General features: G+C 50.7%; 1 protein-coding gene across 1 annotated transcript in view; it reads left to right on the top strand.

Moving 5' to 3' along the window:
- Positions 1 to 2358: 2358 nt before the first annotated feature.
- The window catches only part of KCNV1 (potassium voltage-gated channel modifier subfamily V member 1), a 191436-nt gene continuing 174861 nt past the window's right edge, over positions 2359 to 18933 (top strand). The window contains exon 1 of the mRNA XM_085605079.1: positions 2359 to 3617. Coding sequence (XP_085461205.1) covers positions 2663 to 3617 — 955 coding nt within the window. The 5' untranslated portion in view covers positions 2359 to 2662. The remainder of the gene's footprint in view (positions 3618 to 18933) is intronic.

The raw sequence follows: 18933 nt of genomic DNA, 5'->3' as shown, positions 1-18933 counted from the left end.
GAGAGTACCGGGACTTATCAAGAGAAATGCTATACTTTTAATTGGAGAGCACCGGCACTTCTCAGAAACAAGGAGGTACTCTGCTACAGAGTACCCGCACTTCTATTTTTCCATTTCAAGCACTGTTGGTAAAGGCACTGTGTGGTCCAGACATCGTTGTAAATTTCCCATTACAGATCACCCTTCACAGCACAGCATTCCAAAGAGGACCGGCAGTCATAGGTAGGGGTGGGCGGAATTTGCGAAATTCACTTTCGCAAATTATCGCGAAAATGTTAAAAATCTCCGCAAACACGTGGCAATATCGCGAAGATGCGGAAGTTTTTTCCTGCCCGTTCGCGGGATTTTCTGCTTGGTCGCGGCTCACCAATTTACCCATGCGGTTGCTGACGGGCGTGGCCATCTTGTTTTCACTTGTCTCGCGGTGCATGATCGCGAGAAGAAAGACGTGATCGCGCAACGAATGACGTTACTGCGTGCGCGAACTGTTGCGAGACAGTGCAAATGGCTACCAACAATCCAACATCTCGTGGAGAACGCGACCGGATCGGGTAAACTTGTCGGCGAACGCAGGGATTCAGGTAAGGCGATCGCGCGCACGCGAGAATGTATTATTTTACAGCGTGAGCAAGCAAAAAATTTCCGGTAAAGTGCGGATTGCGGAAATTTTGACATTTTCGCGCTCTCCGCAGAACGCGAAAATGTCAAATGATCGCAATTTCCGCGAGCGGAACGGATTTTTAGCCCAGGCCTAGTCATAGGTGGACATATCAGTTCTTTTGTGCATTAAGCCAGCAAACTGTAACAATGTGCATTACATTTTCAGGAAGATAGCATTTTATTTCTATCCGCAGGTTGTTTTCTTTTAAACTGGTTGAGCCATATAAAATGTGTGTTCGCGTTCAGTAATGTTTATTAATATGCTAGAATAAGTTGGTCTCGCGGTATATACATCTGTAAGAAGTTGATTATTTTAGGGAAAAAAACAATCATACAATATTGAAAACGGAATTACGCAATGAAAATATAAAAGAAAAGATACTTTGGATTAAGAGACAGAAAAAGGTCCCGTTTGCCAGCGACCTCCGTTAAAACACGAGGCTGGTGCGCAGAGGGGATCAGTGGCTGAGATGACGCCCGTTGAGTATCCTATTTTATAAGCAAAATAGTCAGCAGGAAGCGCGTCGCACACTTTTGTGATGCGACCGCTCAGATTGTGTAGGGCAGAATTCAGGAGCAGATGCACGAGCTGTGCCAAACAGCTATTGGCTGAGCTTTACAACTCTTAGCCATAGAGTAGCTATGCTGCGTACATGACTTTTACGCGGACAACTCGCTGATTTCATAAGACCTTCCGTCATTACCACGGTATAAACCCCTCCATTCTGCTTCAGGTAGGTGGCATTTCGATTGTATGGATGTGACGTCCCGTGGGTGATAGGGCACCGCGGGCGATGGTCACATGGATACAGGGTGGGGACAGTCGTCAGACAAAGAGGGCTGTATTGCTGCACCCTCAACAACTCGTGTCAGAGAGGAAAGAGACGAGCGCGGCTCTGCTCCTTAATACCAGAGTTTCCGATTCGATAGTAAAGTAGTGCGCATTTGTTTTTACTGACTTTCGGAATGCAAAAGAAAACGGGTTTAAATTGCTGAAAATAGATATATTAAATAACGAAACCGTTCAAGTGCTTTCAAAGGCGAATATTAAAAACTCGGTTTAAACTACGCTTCGGAGAGCCTCAAGCTCACCTAATTTGTCACGAGTTCAAGGAAAGAGAACAACTTCTGAAGTGAATTCAATGGTGCTTAATTGAGCAACAAAAAACGCCCGTTGGGAGCCGGCATTGTTCATTTTCGAAAATGCAAGCTTTAAACCTCAGCTGGATCTCTGAGGACCCATTTATTGTAACATAAAATAGTGGCGTAAAGTGTTGTATAATCACCAGGGAACGAAGAATAGGTATATATAGGGTTGCCTCCTATGACAGGTACATAGGAGGTGAGACGCAGCAGCGGAGGCGTGTGAGCGCGTCCATTTCCCGGTCTCTCTCGTCCGGAGAATTCCCCCCGATCCAACGTTGTTTCACAAGCAACCCTAATAATCATGGTTCGTTTTTTTGCTTAATGACTTGTTTTCATTAGCGCCTTGTACTTGACAGGCGCACATCGTAATCAACAAGGGAAACGTCCTGATACTCAAACAGGAGGGACAAGGCGGGTGCCCAGGTAACTTGACTGTGAAAGCTAGCTCCTGCCAGGTGCCGACAGACAGCGCGGTGGGCTGAGCCTGTGTGAGCAGCGAGCGCTCGCCAGTGCCGGCGCAGCAGTGGGTGTGCGCACAGGGTGAGATGTGACGGCTCCTACCTCACTCGGCAGAAACGGCGCCCTAGCTTGTGTTCCCCTTCAGACACGGGACAAGCTAAACCAGAGTCTGTGTCGCTGTTGTGGGGAAGGCTAATCAAGGGCTGCTATGCTCCACCTTTCATCATTGCATCGGATGTACAACTTGTGAAAAACCTTTGATCACCTTGTTCTCCAGAACCAGCAGAAGTTGAAGGTGTTCTTATAGTAAACTGCCGCGGTGCCGTTGATTAATGGGAATGACAGACCCCCTTGGAGGGAGAGCACGCACCTGTCAAGAGGAAAGGAAGCATGCGGAATGAGTGCCTCGGAGTGCTTCGGAGAGGCAGGGGAGGATGAAGCGGACACCTGTTCTCTCTCCTCCCTGGACTCCAGCGTCTTCTGCAGCGATGCTCCGAGGCCCCGCCACGACATCCCGCCAGACTCCTTGCTCATCAACGTGGGCGGCCGGCGCTTCGTGCTGTCCCAGCAGACCCTGTCCTGCCACCCGGAGACGCGGCTGGGCCGGCTGCTGGCTGCCGGCCGGGGGCTGGAGGCGGCCGAACTCTGCGACGACGCCAGCCCCGGAGAGGGCGAGTTCTTCTTCGATCGAAGCGCTCAGATGTTCGAGTACGTCCTGCACTACTACCGCACGGGGCGGCTGCACCTGATGGAGCAGCTCTGTGCCGTCTCCTTCCTGCAGGAGATCGAGTACTGGGGTCTGGGCGAGCTGTGCCTGGACCGCTGCTGCCGGGACAAATACTTTCGGCGCAAGGAGCAGAGCGAGGCGCTAGACATCGGCAAGGACGAGCAGGAGGACGACGTCGAGGAGGAGGACTTCACCGGGGCGCCCTGTGCCAGCGCACGCCAGCGACTCTGGGAACTAATGGAGAAGCCCGCCTCGTCGGCTGCCGCCCGCACCTTTGGCACCCTCTCTATGGGTTTCGTGCTGCTTTCTATCGCCAACATGGCCCTTATCTCGCTGGATCTTGGCTCGGTGGACGCGCCGCTGTCGGCCCTGCTGGAGTACGTGTGTATGACCTGGTTCACGGCCGAGTTCCTGCTGCGCTTTTTCTGCGTTCGCGACAAGGGCCGCTTCCTGCGCAGCGTGGTCAACCTCATCGACGTGGTCTCCATCCTGCCCTTCTACATCACGCTGGTGGTGGAGCTGGCCTACGGCGCGAGCACCGAGCTGGAGAACGTGGGCAAGATCGTGCAGATCCTGCGGCTCATGCGGGCCCTGCGGATGCTCAAGCTGGGCCGGCATTCAACAGGTACCCTAACACTGTGCGCGTTCTCGGCAGTGGGCACATGTGTTCACTGGCTGACCCAAAATGTCCATTTGTTTCACCTCTAAAATATGTTTGTGGTGGCTGTTTTAAGCATTATATAACCTCACTTCCACGCAACCTGAATCCACTTAACCTACCAATACTCTCCATAGATGAATACTGGCCGCCCCATTCCTCAGTCCTAACTCGGGGTTGTATTGGGATCGAAAATAGGCCCGGGCACCCTAAAAAAGTGCCCCACAATTGGGGATTGTCCTTTTTGCAAAACACTGCTTCAGTGTTTTTAAATATTATGAACAGAAGAAAGGAGGGGATCTCTAAAAGAGGCATGTTGTCTTAACTTCAATGAGATAAAAAAATGCAAATGTTGCCAAGTCTCATTGTGCACGGATTATTTCACAATGGTGAACCACACCTGCATATAAGTGAGGTCGCTTCTGCTCAGGCCCGCTGCTCAATCTCCATACAGGCAAAGGCTGGCCCAGCCAGAGAGTTGGAATGACACCTCCGCCACATTGGTAAAAGAGTGGCAATAGAGGCCCATCTGCCTCCGCAAAGACGGCTCAGGCCCACACTGGGCCACTGGCGGCATATGAACACCACAGACACAGTCCACATACGCCACCAGACTGCACAAAAAAGCACCTGACAGCTGCAACTCAGATACCAGCTCATCACCCATTGCCCGAGTGCCCGCCTTACTAATCTGACCCTTCCCAGACTTCCTTTTTTGGCTTCAGTCCTCAACTCGGTGCAGAGCGCCCAGAGAATAAACAAAATAAGGTAAATTCCTACGCTGCTGCAACAAATACGATTCTTGAGAGGTGTCACTAGCCGCGCTACCCAGGTGTTGCGCTTCAGCTGTTACAGGGCAAGGACCTGAAAGTATTTTCTATTTATCCACTTAATTGCTAGGGCTTTCCCTCCCTAGTGCTAAGTCCATTTTTGGATGTTAAGGGAAGCTTATGTTTAATGCTTTGGATGGTACGGTGGCATCATCTTTGAACATATATACATGTCTGTCTCATTCTGAATAACGCAGGTTTTTCACTATTGGTTATTCAGTTGGACCTTCTATATATTATTTATGGTTGTGCTGAAATAGCTCTATTTTGTCTGTTACATTGTCAGATTGGTTTTTCATATCCGGCTGATTGGCATCCTTGGGTAGTGAGTGCCTGTAGCTAGCCAAGCACCCGATTTTACTACCAGTTTTAATTTTACTGTTTCACGCAGTTGACGTTTATATATATTTGTCCATATCTTGATGTGCAGGTCTTTTCCCACTTGGGAACACTACTACCCTTCTCTATTATCTTATGTTTAATGCCACAAAAAGGGCCCACGAGTCCAACAGAAATGACTGGAAAGGACATTAGTCAGGAAAACAAAATCGATCACAAGGGATATCCCTTATTAGGACGGTTCCCCTCACACACCAATGGTGTCATGCTTCATAATAGGGGGCCTCCTCGCGTCAGGACCTAGTCCTAGCGCGGGCTACAACCCCCTCTCTACGAGGGAGGAGCTCAGGGATGTTTTAAATGTAGGCAGTTGGGTTGTACTAAAGCCCTATGTGAGTATAGTGTATGCAAGAGAACATGTGAAAAGGTGCAGTACTAAAACGAAGTGTGCGTGAGCAGTGCTTTAAATGGGGGAAAAATAGTGCAGGTACTCTTTTAAATGTGGCGAGTGGGCGGGGCTTGGGGGCGGGGCTTAGTAGTCATGCCGATACTTCTCGACTTCTATATTACTTGCAGCACACACCAAAACACATGAGAAATGTCTTTCACTAAACAAAGAAGGTTTGTTTACTCATTACACAAGGAAAGCCAAACGCTGTGATATTTTAACATTTCCTTGTTTTTTAATATGTGCAACATCAATACTGTTAATTGCTGTTGCTTGGCACAATACTATATATTCTCCAGCGACACAGAAAGAAACAAGCAGACGTGCACACACAACCATTCCACACATATCCTCTGATATACCTTCCATAAGTGTTTCTATTCTCTCCCCCTTTCTCTCGTATTTCTCTCACAAAAAACAATCACAGGCAAGCAGACAGGCATAAGCAGACACTTAACAAAAGAGTCAGGTGGGATTAACCCCTTCGCTGCTAGGCCTTTTCCCCTCCTGTGCTAAGCCTTTTTTGGGCTATTTGGGGAAGTGCGCGCTTAGGCCCTTGTAACTTTTTGACCACATTAGGTATCCACGCCAAATTTGCGTCCTTTTCTTCCAACATCATGGGGATTCTAAAGGTACTCAGGGAATGTGGATTCTCCTAGAGGGTTCCCAGAAATTAGTCAAAATACAGCAACATTTTGTTTTTTTTGTGAAAAATGGGAAAAACGGGCTGGAAATGAAAGCGTCTGGTATTTTTTCTCTGCAAATGGTATCAAAAAAGGGTTTGTGGGGCTGAAATCACAATTTCTCCAGCTTTTAGGGAATGACAGAATTTTGTCAGAAAACCAACATTTTTTTACACAGTTTTGGCATTTTTCTGGGACATACCCTATTTTTGCTATTTTTTGTGCTTTCAACCTCCTTCCAGTTAATGGTAGAAATGGGTACAAAAGCAATAATGGATCCTGGAAAGCTATACACTTTTGAAAAGTAGACAAAATTCTGAATTCAGCAAGGGGTCATTTGTGTAGATCCATCGAGGTTTCTTTATAGAAACTGCCAGTTAAATATAGGAAAAATTAAAAATTAGTTGAAAAAAGCAGCCTTTTGTGTCAACGTTTTCACCTGTAACTTCTTCTAATTATGACATCTCTTTGAAAGCAATGTTCCGTTACATCCGCTGGACCTTTCTGGTTGTGGGGATATATAGGACTTGTATGTTCACCAAGAGCCCAACGAACCCAGAGTAAAAAACTGAGCAGCATTTTGTAATCGTTTTATATTATGTTCCAGGTATATAGCAATTACTGTGGGAAAATGTATACATGGCAAAATCGGTATGAAAGACACCTATGTATTTCTGAAATGCGAACAAATTACAGAGTTTATAAACAGTGCATATTTGCACATTTTCGAAATTGGGAATACTCATACTAGCATGAGAATTATTGGTCATTTTTCAAAATGACTTTTTTTTACACAATGTCTTTAATTTGGAAGGGAGAAATGCATCAAAAATCAATAGGTAATAACAGTTGCTTTACAAATCTGAACTACCCTAAGTCTCCCAATAAAAATGGTACCTCACTTGTGTGCGTAGGCATAGTGCCCACGACAGGAAGTGGCTCAAAACCTAACGTGAACACACCACATTTTCACAATGAAAATTTACACATTTTTTCCGAAGAGTCTAGCTGTAGTTTATGAACCCTAGCTCTGCCGGCACCTAGGGAAACCTAGCAAACCTATACATTTTTGAAAACTAGACACCCAGGGGAATCCAGGATGGGGTGACTTGACTGCCTCCCACCATGATCTGTTACCCAGAATCCCTTGCAAACCTAAAAAAGTGACAAAAAAAACACATTTTCCCCACATTTCTGTGGTGGAAAGTTCTGGAATCTGCGTGGATCAATAAATTTCCACCCACCCCGTGTTCCCTAACGTCTTACGAGAAAAATGGTACCTCACTTGTGCAGGTTGGCCTACTGCCCACGACAGGAAATTGCACAAAATGCAATGTGGTCACACCTCAATTTCGCAGTGAAAAATGACCCTTTTTTGGCAAAGTGTCTAGCTGTAGTTTTTGAACCCTAGCTCTGCCGGCACCTTTGGAAACCTAGCAAACCTATACATTTTTGAAAACTAGACACCCAGAGGAATCCAGGATGGGGTGACTTGACTGCCTCCCACCATGATCTGTTACCCAGAATCCCTTGCAAACCTAAAAAATTGACAAAAAAACACAAAACACATTTTCCCCACATTTCTGTGGTGGAAAGTTCTAGAATCTGTGTGGATCCACAAATTTCCACCCACCCCACGTCCCCCAAAGTCCTACGAGAAAAATGGTACCTCGCTTGTGCTTGTCGGCCTAGTGCCCACGACAGGAAACGACGCAAAATGCAACGTGGTCACACCTCAATTTTGCAATGAAAAATGACCCTTTTTTTGCAAAGTGCCTAGCTGTAGTTTTTGAACCCTAGCTCTGCCGGCACCTAGGGAAACCTAGCAAACCTATATATTTTGAAAACTAGACACCCAGGGGAATCCAGGATGGGGTGACTTGAGTGAATCCCACCAGGGTCTGTTACCCAGAATCCCTTGCAAACGTAAAAAATTGACAAAAAAAACACATTTTCCCCACATTTCTGTGATGGAAAGTTCTGGAATCTGCGTGGATCCACAAATTTCCACCCACCCTACGTTCCCCAAAGTCCTACGAGAAAAATGGTACCTCACTTGTGCGGGTCGGCCTAGTGCCCGCGACAGGAAACGGCGCAAAACGCAACGTGGTCACACCTCAATTTTGCAGTGAAAAATGACCCTTTTTTGGCAAAGTGCCTAGCTGTAGTTTTTGAACCCTAGCTCTGCTGGCACCTAGGGAAATGTTGGACTTGACCCTTTTTGCAGGGTCATCCCTGAAATATTTGCCTTCCTCCTGTATTTTTTCTGAACTGTTGTTGGCTGTTCTATGACTCTGGGCACTTTACCACTGCTGATCAGTGCTAAAGTGCATATGCTCTCCCTATTTAAAATGTATATGCTGGTTGGATTCCATGATTGGCTTATTTGGTTTACTGTCAGACCCCAGTAAAGTGCACCAGGAGTGCCCAGGGCTTGTAAATACAAATGCTGCTGGTGGGCTTGCAGCACTGGTTGTGCCACCCACAGAAGCGGCCTAGTAAAATGTGTCTAAGGTCTGCCGTTGCAGAACCTGCGTGCAGTCTGGGACTGTCATGCTGACTGGGCAAGTGTACCCACTTCCCAGTCCCTAAACCTTCCCTTAACTTCATATTAGTCACCCCTATGGTAGGCCCAAGGTCAGGGTGCATTGTAAGCATAAGGTAGGACAAGCCCTGATGTGTGTGGCATGTCCTAATAGTGAATTACAGCCATTTTCGTTTTTCACTATTGTAAGGCTACCTGTTCCCCATAGGCCAGAATGGGCTGTTAGAATTGTTATATCCTATGATCCTAACAGACCCAGGGAACATGGTAGAAATTCGAGTTTAGTATGCCTGAACTCAGAAGAAGAAAATACATCTACATGATTTTCTTTATTTTCGCCGTTTCCGCCGCCACTGCCCCGGTCACTCTTTCCCCTCCTCCCGCTTCCCTGTTCCGGTCCCCGCAGTCCCGCCTCCCCTCACTGCCCATTGGCTACCCAGCCTCCCGCCTCCCTGCTGACCCTCCCTCCGGGCTCCTACTTAGGGATCCTCACCGCGCTGGTCAGTGTGACCCCCCTGTGACCCACAGGCGGTCGCTCCTCTCCCCTGCTGCTGCCTACGCCTGCCGCTGCCTACGCCTGCCGCTGCCTTACACCCACTGCAACCTCCGTTGGCGCCCCTTACCTCCTTCCGCCGCTCACAGGTACCGGCCTCCGCTCGCTGACTGCTTGATTTTCTTTATTTTCGCCGTTTCCGCCGCCACTGCCCCGGTCACTCTTTCCCCTCCTCCCGCTTCCCTGTTCCGGTCCCCGCAGTCCCGCCTCCCCTCACTGCCCATTGGCTACCCAGCCTCCCGCCTCCCTGCTGACCCTCCATCCGGGCTCCTACTTAGGGATCCTCACCGCGCTGGTCAGTGTGACCCCCCTGTAACCCACAGGCGGTCGCTCCTCTCCCCTGCTGCTGCCTACGCCTGCCGCTGCCTACGCCTGCCGCTGCCTTACACCCACTGCAACCTCCGTTGGCGCCACTTACCTCCTTCCGCCGCTCACAGGTACCGGCCTCCGCTCGCTGACTGCTTGATTTTCTTTATTTTCGCCGTTTCCGCCGCCACTGCCCCGGTCACTCTTTCCCCTCCTCCCGCTTCCCTGTTCCGGTCCCCGCAGTCCCGCCTCCCCTCACTGCCCATTGGCTACCCAGCCTCCCGCCTCCCTGCTGACCCTCCCTCCGGGCTCCTACTTATGACGCCCCCTCCGCGACCGCGCAGCGGACGCGCGCAGCGGGAGTGCCGACTGAGCGCCGAAGGTGCGCCAAAGGTAAGCCCGTCTGCGCCCGTCCGCGCCAGGACCGCGCCCAGCTCCAGACCCCCTGGCCCCCGTGCCCGCCAGCCCCCCCGCAGGACCTACGACTTCGCCACGCTCATCGCACTCAACACCGCCCAAACCCCCGGATGCTACCGAGCGACCCCTCGACGCACCCATGGACCCTTCGTCTGCCGCTCCTGCAACTTCTCCTGCCTCCGATCCTGCACCGCACCCACCAGCAGCACCGGAAGCAGCAACCACCTGAAGTGCATCCTACTCAACACCCGCTCCGTCCACAGACACACCGTTGAGCTCTGGAACCTCCTCGACACCGCATCCCCAGACGTCGCCTTCCTCACGGAAACCTGGATGAACGCCTCCTCAGCCCCCGACATCGCCATAGCCATCCCGGACGGCTACAAGATCATCAGGAGAGACCGCATCAACCAGACCGGAGGAGGCATCGCCATCGTACACAAGAGCACCATTCGCATCTCGGCTGCGTCCATCGACACATTCGGCGCTGTCGAATACCTCCACTTCCAGGTCCACATCGACCCCCAGACGACCCTCAGAGGCACCCTCATCTACCGACCCCCGGGACCGCGGGCACAGTTCTGCGATGACATCACGGACTTCATCAGCCCACACGCCCTCCACTCCACCGACTACATCCTCCTTGGGGACCTCAACTTCCACCTGGAGAACAACAACGACCGCAACTCCACCACCCTGCTGGGCAACCTGGCCAACCTCGGTCTGAAGCAACTGGTCAACACCCCCACGCACCAAGCCGGACACACGCTCGATCCTATCTTCTCCTCCAGCAAGTACGTCTCCTTCAGTCGCTCCACCGCACTCCACTGGACCGACCACAGCTGCGTCCACTTCAGCTTCGCAAAGAACACGGCCCACCACCACCCGAAGCAGGTTCCACACAGAAACTGGAGCAAGATCACCGCCGACCAGCTCACCACCTCCCTCAGCCAGAACCCCCCCGGCAGGACACCGGACCCTAACACAGCAGCCTGCAACCTCACACAGTGGCTGTCCACTAGCACCGACAACCTCGCCCCACTGAAGGACCCACTCATCAGGCCGAGAAGCAAGAAAGCCCCCTGGTTCACCGACGAACTCAAAGACTCCAAGAAGGCCTGCCGCACCTTGGAGAAGACCTGGCTCCTCGACAAGACCGATGACAACATGACCGCCCTCAAACTCGCCACCCGCAGACACCACCAGCTCATCCGCACCACCAAGAAGAAATCTCTGAAGGAACGACTGGACAAGAACGCCCATGACAGCAAGGAGCTCTTCAACATCGTCAAGGAATTCTCCAACCCCATCACCGGCAACAACGACATCGCCCCCTCACAGGACCTCTGCGACTCCCTCGCTTCGTACTTCCACCACAAGGTCGCCGACATCCACAACAGCTTCGGCGTTCACTCCCCGCACCCACCGATCGAACCCACGCACCCAGCCACCATCCTCCGGACATGGACCGAGGTGACCCCTGAAGACACGACTCGCATCATGAACACCATCCACTCCGGATCCCCGACCGACCCGTGCCCTCACCACGTCTTCAACAAAGTGGCCCCCACCATCGCACCCCACCTCCGAGACATCATCAACGCCTCCTTCAACACAGCAACCTTCCCGGAGAGCTGGAAGCACGCCGAACTCAGCGCCCTACTGAAGAAACCAACAGCGGACCCGACCGACCTCAAGAACTTCCGCCCCATCTCGCTCCTTCCCTTCCCGGCCAAAGTCATCGAAAAGGTCGTCAACAAGCAACTGGCCGCCTTCCTCGAGACGAACGGATCCCTCGACCCGTCACAGTCCGGATTCAGAACCAACCACAGCACCGAGACCGCTCTCATCGCAGCCACCGACGACATCCGTGCCCTGCTCGACAACGGCGAAACAGCAGCACTCATCCTCCTAGACCTCTCCGCTGCATTTGATACTGTCTGTCACCGCACCCTAGTACAACGCCTCCACGACACCGCCATCCAAGGGAAGGCCCTAGACTGGATCACCTCATACCTCTCCGGAAGAACACAGAGAGTACGTCTGCCTCCTTACCGCTCGGAGGCCACCACGATCATCTGCGGCGTCCCGCAAGGATCATCGCTCAGCCCTAAGCTCTTCAACATCTACATGAAACCTCTAGCGGCCATCGCTCGCCAACACAACCTGAACATCATCTCCTACGCCGACGACACCCAGCTGATCCTCTCCCTCACCAGAGACCCCGACACCGCCAAAGCAAACCTCCGCGAAGGGATGAAAGACGTCGCCGAATGGATGAAAGACAGCCGCCTAAAGCTGAACACGGACAAGACAGAAGTCCTGATCCTGGGACCATCACCCTCCGCGTGGGACGACTCCTGGTGGCCCCCGGCCCTAGGCACCGCACCCAAACCAACGGACCACGCACGCAACCTGGGCTTCATCCTGGACTCCACTCTTTCTATGACCAGACAAGTCAACGCCGTCTCCTCATCCTGTTTCCTCACACTCCGCATGCTCCGCAAGATCTTCCAATGGATTCCGACCGAGACGAGGAAAACAGTCACCCAGGCCCTCGTCACCAGCAGACTGGACTATGGAAACACCCTCTACGCCGGAACAACAGCCAAGCTACAGAAGAGACTCCAGCGCATCCAGAACGCCTCCGCCCGACTCATCCTGGACATCCCTCGACGCAGCCACATCTCGAGCCACCTCAGAGACCTGCACTGGCTCCCGGTCAACAAAAGGATCACGTTCAGACTCCTCACCCACGCACACAAATCCCTCCACGACCTGGGCCCAAGGTACCTCAACGACCGCCTGACCTTCTACTCGCCCACCCGCCAGCTACGATCCGCGAACCTCGCCCTCGCCGTCGTCCCCCGCTTCCAGAGAGCCACCGCCGGAGGAAGATCCTTCTCTTACCAGGCGGCAAAGACATGGAACTCCCTACCGGTCCACCTGCGGCTGACCCGGGACCACCTCGCCTTCAGGAAACAGCTCAAGACCTGGCTGTTCGAGCAGTAGCAGACCCCCCCCCCCCCTCCCCAAGCGCCTTGAGACCCTTCCGGGTGAGTAGTGCGCGATATAAATGCCATGATTGATTGATTGATTGATTGATTGATCTTTTAGTAAAGTTTATTTTAATATTCTGTGTTTGCAAATACCACTTTTAGAAAGTTGGTATTTGCTTGCCTAACCATTTCAGCCCGCCTTTGTTATGATGTGTATCTGCCTGTCTGGTTTGTGTGAGTGACAGGGCTGGGGAAACCCAGAGGGGCAGGGCTAGGTAACCTGGTGGTGAATAGAGAGATTGACATCCAGATGGGTGGGAGGAGTGCACCTGGACTCTGAATAGGGCTGTGCTCTGCCACCACAATGCTGGCTCCACCTCCTGTGGAGCGGCTGATGTCTCTGCCATGCACCCTGAATAGAAAGGCAGAGTCATGTCAACAAAGTGCTCAAGAACTGGTTTGGACTGGGCAAAGGCCCCTCTACCCCAGAGGAACAAAGGAATTAGGGGTATAAGTATTGGGACCCTGCTCCCAAGAAATTAGATCCTGCTTGACAAGAAGAACCTCTGCCTGAGGAGAAGGAACTGGGAAAGCTGTAAGGAGGAGTACTGTCCCTGACCTGGGGGATTGACCTGCAGTGGTTGCCTTGCTGCTGGAAGGAGAGGAGAAAGACTACAAAGACTTTATTTCAACTTGTGCTTAAAAAATCTCCAAGGGCTTTTGCTGAACTTGCCCCCTGAACGAATTCCCTGGACCAGTGGACTACACCCCCAGCTCCCCAGAGTCTTTTGAAAGTGCCTGCTGCTGTTGTTGGGCCTTCTGAGGGACTGCGTGTCGCAAGGAGCTGGAAGCGCGACTCAAGAAGGAGAAGCGTGCCGCCGTCGGAGCTGTTGTCGTCGCATCTCGCAAAGGGTGTCGCCGCTGCAGCATCGCATCGAGCGGAAACATCTCGCATCATTCCGGAAGTGTCTCGCAACGCCGAAGAAACGTGTCGCCATCGCAGCCATCGTAGCTGACGCATTGCACCGCATCAAGAGAAGAGTCTCGCATCGAGAAAGAAGCGTGTCGCCATCGCAGCCATCGTAGTTGTCGCATTGCACCACATCAAGAAAAGCGCCTCGCATCCACGGAGAAGCGCGCCGCTGTCGGAGCTGCTGTCGTCGCATCCCGTAAAGGGGTGACGCCGCTGCAGCATCGCATCGAGTGGAGGCGTCTCGCAAACGTCGGAGAAGAGTGCCGCTGCCAAGGCCGCTGTCGTCGCATCGCGTAAAGGGGTGACACCGCTGTAGCTGACGCATCGAGTCGAGCCTTCTCGCAACATCGGAGAAGCGTAACGCATCTGGAAGATCTTCACGTCTTTATTTCTTTGCACCAAAAACTTCATTGCATCAGCATCATTGCAACACTTTCGTTGCCCTGCGTGTCGCATCTAAGGTACATTGACTTAAAGTGTCGCATTTAAGAACTTAAGAGAACTAAGCAAACTTCTACCATCCAAAGTAACAGTATTGTGTATTTTTGTCGTTTAATGGTCTTGTGGTAACTCTATATAAAGAATCCTTATTTTTAATATAAAAACCTGTGTGGTGTCCATTTGTAGTGTTGTCACTTGGTTTCTGTATGTGTTCACAAATGCTTAACCTATAATGCTCTGAGATAAGCCTTGTCTGCTTGCGCCAAGCTACCTAGAGGGGGAGCAGGGGTTATTTTAGGAGTGTAACCCCTTACCCTGACTAGAGGAAAGGTTCCCTGTTTGTCACAAGTACCTACCTGTGCCAACCAGAGAACCCGGATTCTAACAGGAAACCTAGCAAACCTATATATTTTTGAAAACTAGATACCCAGGGGAATCCAGGATGGGGTGACTTGAGTGCCTCCCACCAGGGTCTGTTACCCAGAATCCCTTGCAAACGTAAAATATTGACAAAAAAAACACATTTCTGTGATGGAAAGTTCTGGAATCTGCGTGGATCCACAAATTTCCACCCACCCCGCGTTCCCCAAAGTCCTACGAGAAAAATGGTACCTCACTTGTGCGGGTCGGCCTAGTGCCGGCGACAGGAAACGGCGCAAAACGCAACGTGGTCACACCTCAATTTTGCAGTGAAAAATGACCCTTTTTTGGCAAAGTGCCTAGCTGTAGTTTTTGAACCCTACCTCTGCTGGCACCTAAGGAAACCTAGCAAACCTATATATTTTTGAAAACTAGACACCCAGGGGAATCCAGGATGGGGTCACTTGAGTGACTCCCACCAGGGTCTGTTACCCAGAATCCCTTGCAAACGTAAAAAATTGACAAAAAAAACACATTTTCCGCACATTTCTGTGATGGAAAGTTCTGGAATCTGCGTGGATCCACACATTTCCACCCACCCGCGTTCCCCAAAGTCCTTCGAGAAAAATGGTACCTCACTTGTGTGGGTCGGCATAGTGCCCGCGGCAGGAATCGGCGCAAAACGCAACGTGGTCACACCTCAATTTTGCAGTGAAAAATTACCCTTTTTTGGCAAAGTGCCTAGCTGTAGTTTTTTAACCCCAGCTCTGCCGGCACCTAGGGAAACCTAGCAAACCTATATATTTTTGAAAACTAGACACCCAGGGGAATCCAGGATGGGGTGACTTGAGTGCCTCCCACCAGGGTCTGTTACCCAGAATCCCTTGCAAACGTAAAAAATTGACAAAAAAACCACATTTTCCCAACATTTCTGTGATAGAAAGTTCTGGAATCTTTGTGGATCCACAAATTTCCACCCACCCCGCGTTCCCCAACGTCCTACGAGAAAAATGGTACCTCACTTGTGCGGGTCGGCCTAGTGCCCGCTACAGGAAACGGCACAAAACGCAACGTGGTCACACCTCAATTTTGCAGTGAAAAATTACCCTTTTTTGGCAAAGTGCCTAGCTGTAGTTTACGAACCCTAGCTCTGCCGGCACCTAGGGAAACCTAGCAAACCTATATATTTTTAAAAACTAGACACCCAGGGGAATCCAGGATGGGGTGACTTGAGTGACTCCCACCAGGGTCTGTTACCCAGAATCCCTTGCAAACGTAAAAAATTGACAAAAAAAACACATTTTCCCCACATTTCTGTGATGGAAAGTTCTGGAATCTGCGTGGATCCACAAATTTCCACCCACCCCGCGTTCCCCAAAGTCCTTCGAGAAAAATGGTACCTCACTTGTGCGGGTCGGCCTAGTGCCCGCGGCAGGAAACGGCACAAAACGCAACGTGGTCATACCTCAATTTTGCAGTGAAAAAGGACCCTTTTTTGGCAAAGTGCCTAGCTGTAGTTTTTGAACCCTAGTTCTGCCGGCACATAGGGAAACCTACTAATCCCATTCATTTCTAAAAACTAGACACCCGGCATCTTCCAGGGAGGTATGGCTTGCGTGGATCCCCTTACGTTTCCTTACCCAGAATCCCCTGCAAACCTCAATTTTAGCTGGAAAAATCACTTTTTTCACACATTTTGGTGTGGGAAAGTTGTGGCATCACCGGGCTCACACAAATTTTCCACCACCCAGCGTTCTCCAGGTCTCCCGGTAAAAATGGTGCCTCACTTGTGTGGGAGGCCCAAGTACTCGCGGCAGGCAAGGGCCCAAACGTAGTGAGGCGACCTCAAAATGGCCTATCGCAAAACCACCTGGTTTTGCAAGGGGTGTCACTTGGGTTTTTGGCCCAGTGCTCGGCGGCCGTCTAGGGAAACCTACCAAACCCATACATTTGTGAAAACTAGACACCCGGTGGCTTCCAGGGAGGTATGGCTTGCGTGGATCCCCCAACGTTTCCTTACCCAGAATCCCCTGCAAACCTCAATTTTAGCTGGAAAAATCACTTTTTCACACATTTTGGTGTGGGAAAGTTGTGGCATCACCGGTCTCACACAAATTTACCACCACCCAGCGTTCCCCCAGGGCTCCCGGTAAAAATGGTGCCTCACTTGTGTGGGAGGCCCAAGTACCCGTGGCAGGCAAGGGCCCAAAACGTAGTGAGGCGACTTCAAAATGGCCTATCGCAAAACCACCTGGTTTTGCAAGGGGGGTCACTTGGGTTTTTGGCCCGGTGCTCGGCGGCCATCTAGGGAAACCTACCAAACCCATACATTTCTGAAAACTAGACACCCGGCGGCTTCCAGGGAGGTATGGCTTGCATGGATCCCCCAATGTTTCCTTACCCAGAATTCCCTGCAAACCTCAATTTTAGCTGGAAAAATCACTTTTTTCACTGATTTTGGTGTGGGAAAGTTGTGGCATCACCGGGCTCACACAAATTTACCACCACCCAGCGTTCCCCCAGGTCTCCCGGTAAAAATGGTGCCTCACTTGTGTGGGAGGCCCAAGTACCCGCGACAGGCAAGGGCTCAAAATGTTGTGAGGCGAAATCAACATTGCCGATCAAAAACATTTTTGGGCCCTTGCCTGCCACGGGTACTTGGGCCTCCCACACATGTGAGGCACCATTTTTACCGGGAGACCTGGGGGAACGCTGGGTGGTGGTAAATTTGTGTGAGCCCGGTGATGCCACAACTTTCCCACACCAAAATGTGTGAAAAAGTGATTTTTTCAGCTAAAATTGAGGTTTGCAGGGGATTCTGGGTAAGGAAACGCTGGGGGATCCACACAAGCCATACCTCCCTGGAAGCCGCCCGGTGTCTAGTTTTCAGAAATGTATGGGTTTGGTAGGTTTCCCTAGATGGCCGCCGAGAATCAGGCCAAAAACCCAGGTGACACCACTTGCAAAAACAGATTGTTTAGACATAATTAATTGTTTCTACAGCGTGAGAATTTTGGAACAATATTGCAATGAAAATGTGACAGACATTTTGAGGTTTGCAGGACATTGGGGATAAAATAACTTTTTGAATTCACAAGAGAGACATCACCATGAACTCCCATGGGTTTACGACAATATCTACAGTTGGTGGGTTATTCTTACATGGAAAGTACACCTTGGCAGAGAAACTAAAGACAAAGATTCCTGCACAACCATCTATTCCTCAAACACACACACATACTGGTTGGATTTGGCACGAGGGCGAGTCATGGTTCAGTGTATTAAATTTTATTAACAAGAGATTTCACAAAAATGAAATGCACTGTCAATAATTAAATGCACAAAAAACCAAACCAATGACTCGCAGCTCTTGAGTTGGAAAGCCACGTCAAGGCACCAACCACTTTACAGGCCATTCACACACCTTTCATACGTGATACACACAAGACCATTCGCACCACCAGGCACAAAAGCAACACATTACAAAAATCACAAAAAGGGACAAGGTACACCCTGCTTCAGAAAGACAAATATTACTGCACAGCCATCTAATCCTCAAGCAAACACACATACTGGTTGGATTTGGCACGAGGGTGAGTGATGGTTCAGTATATACAATTGTATTAGCAAGTGATTTCACAAAAATGAAATGCACTGTTAATAATTGAAAGGGCGAGAAACTGAACCACTGACTCACAGCTCGTGAGCTGTAAAGCCACGACAAGGCACCAACCTCTTTACAGGCCATTCATACACCTTTCATACGTGTGAGACATACAAAACCATTCATACCGCCAGCCGTGGGCCCATCACATAACAAAACTCACACCAGCACACAGCGCCGTTCAAGGGCCCATCACTTTCACACGCCCACATTCCTGACACAGCAACTACACAAGCTGATGGATTGCGTGGAGTGGCACTCAGCTAGCAGTGTGTGTAGTGACCAGCAGCAAGTCACTATTCACACACATCCAGCCGAGCACCAGTCCACGCACACCACTAGCCGAGTGCCAGTCCACGCACACCACTAGCCAAACACCAGTCCACGCACACCACTAGCCAAGCGCCAGTCCAGGCACACCGCCAGCCAATCACCAGTCCAGGCACACCGGCAGCCAATCACCAATCCACGCACACTGCCAGCCAAGCTCCAGTCCACGCACACCACCAGCCAAGTACCAGTCCACGCACACCGCCAGCCAAGCACCATTCCATGCACACCGCCAACCAAGTGCCAGTCCACACACACCAACAGCCAAGCGCCAGCCTACACACACCACCATCACATTTAGGATTCTTTTAGACAAAAATGAAAACACAAACAAATCGCAAATAGATACAAATCTACAAACACAAAATCAGAAACTAAATACATTGCACTAACGC

The sequence above is a fragment of the Triturus cristatus genome, chromosome 5_1, assembly GCF_964204655.1.
Source record: "Triturus cristatus chromosome 5_1, aTriCri1.1, whole genome shotgun sequence".
Classification (NCBI taxonomy): Eukaryota; Metazoa; Chordata; class Amphibia; order Caudata; family Salamandridae; genus Triturus; species Triturus cristatus.
Note: the sequence above shows the minus strand (reverse complement) of the source record. Positions and strands in the feature narration are given on the sequence as shown.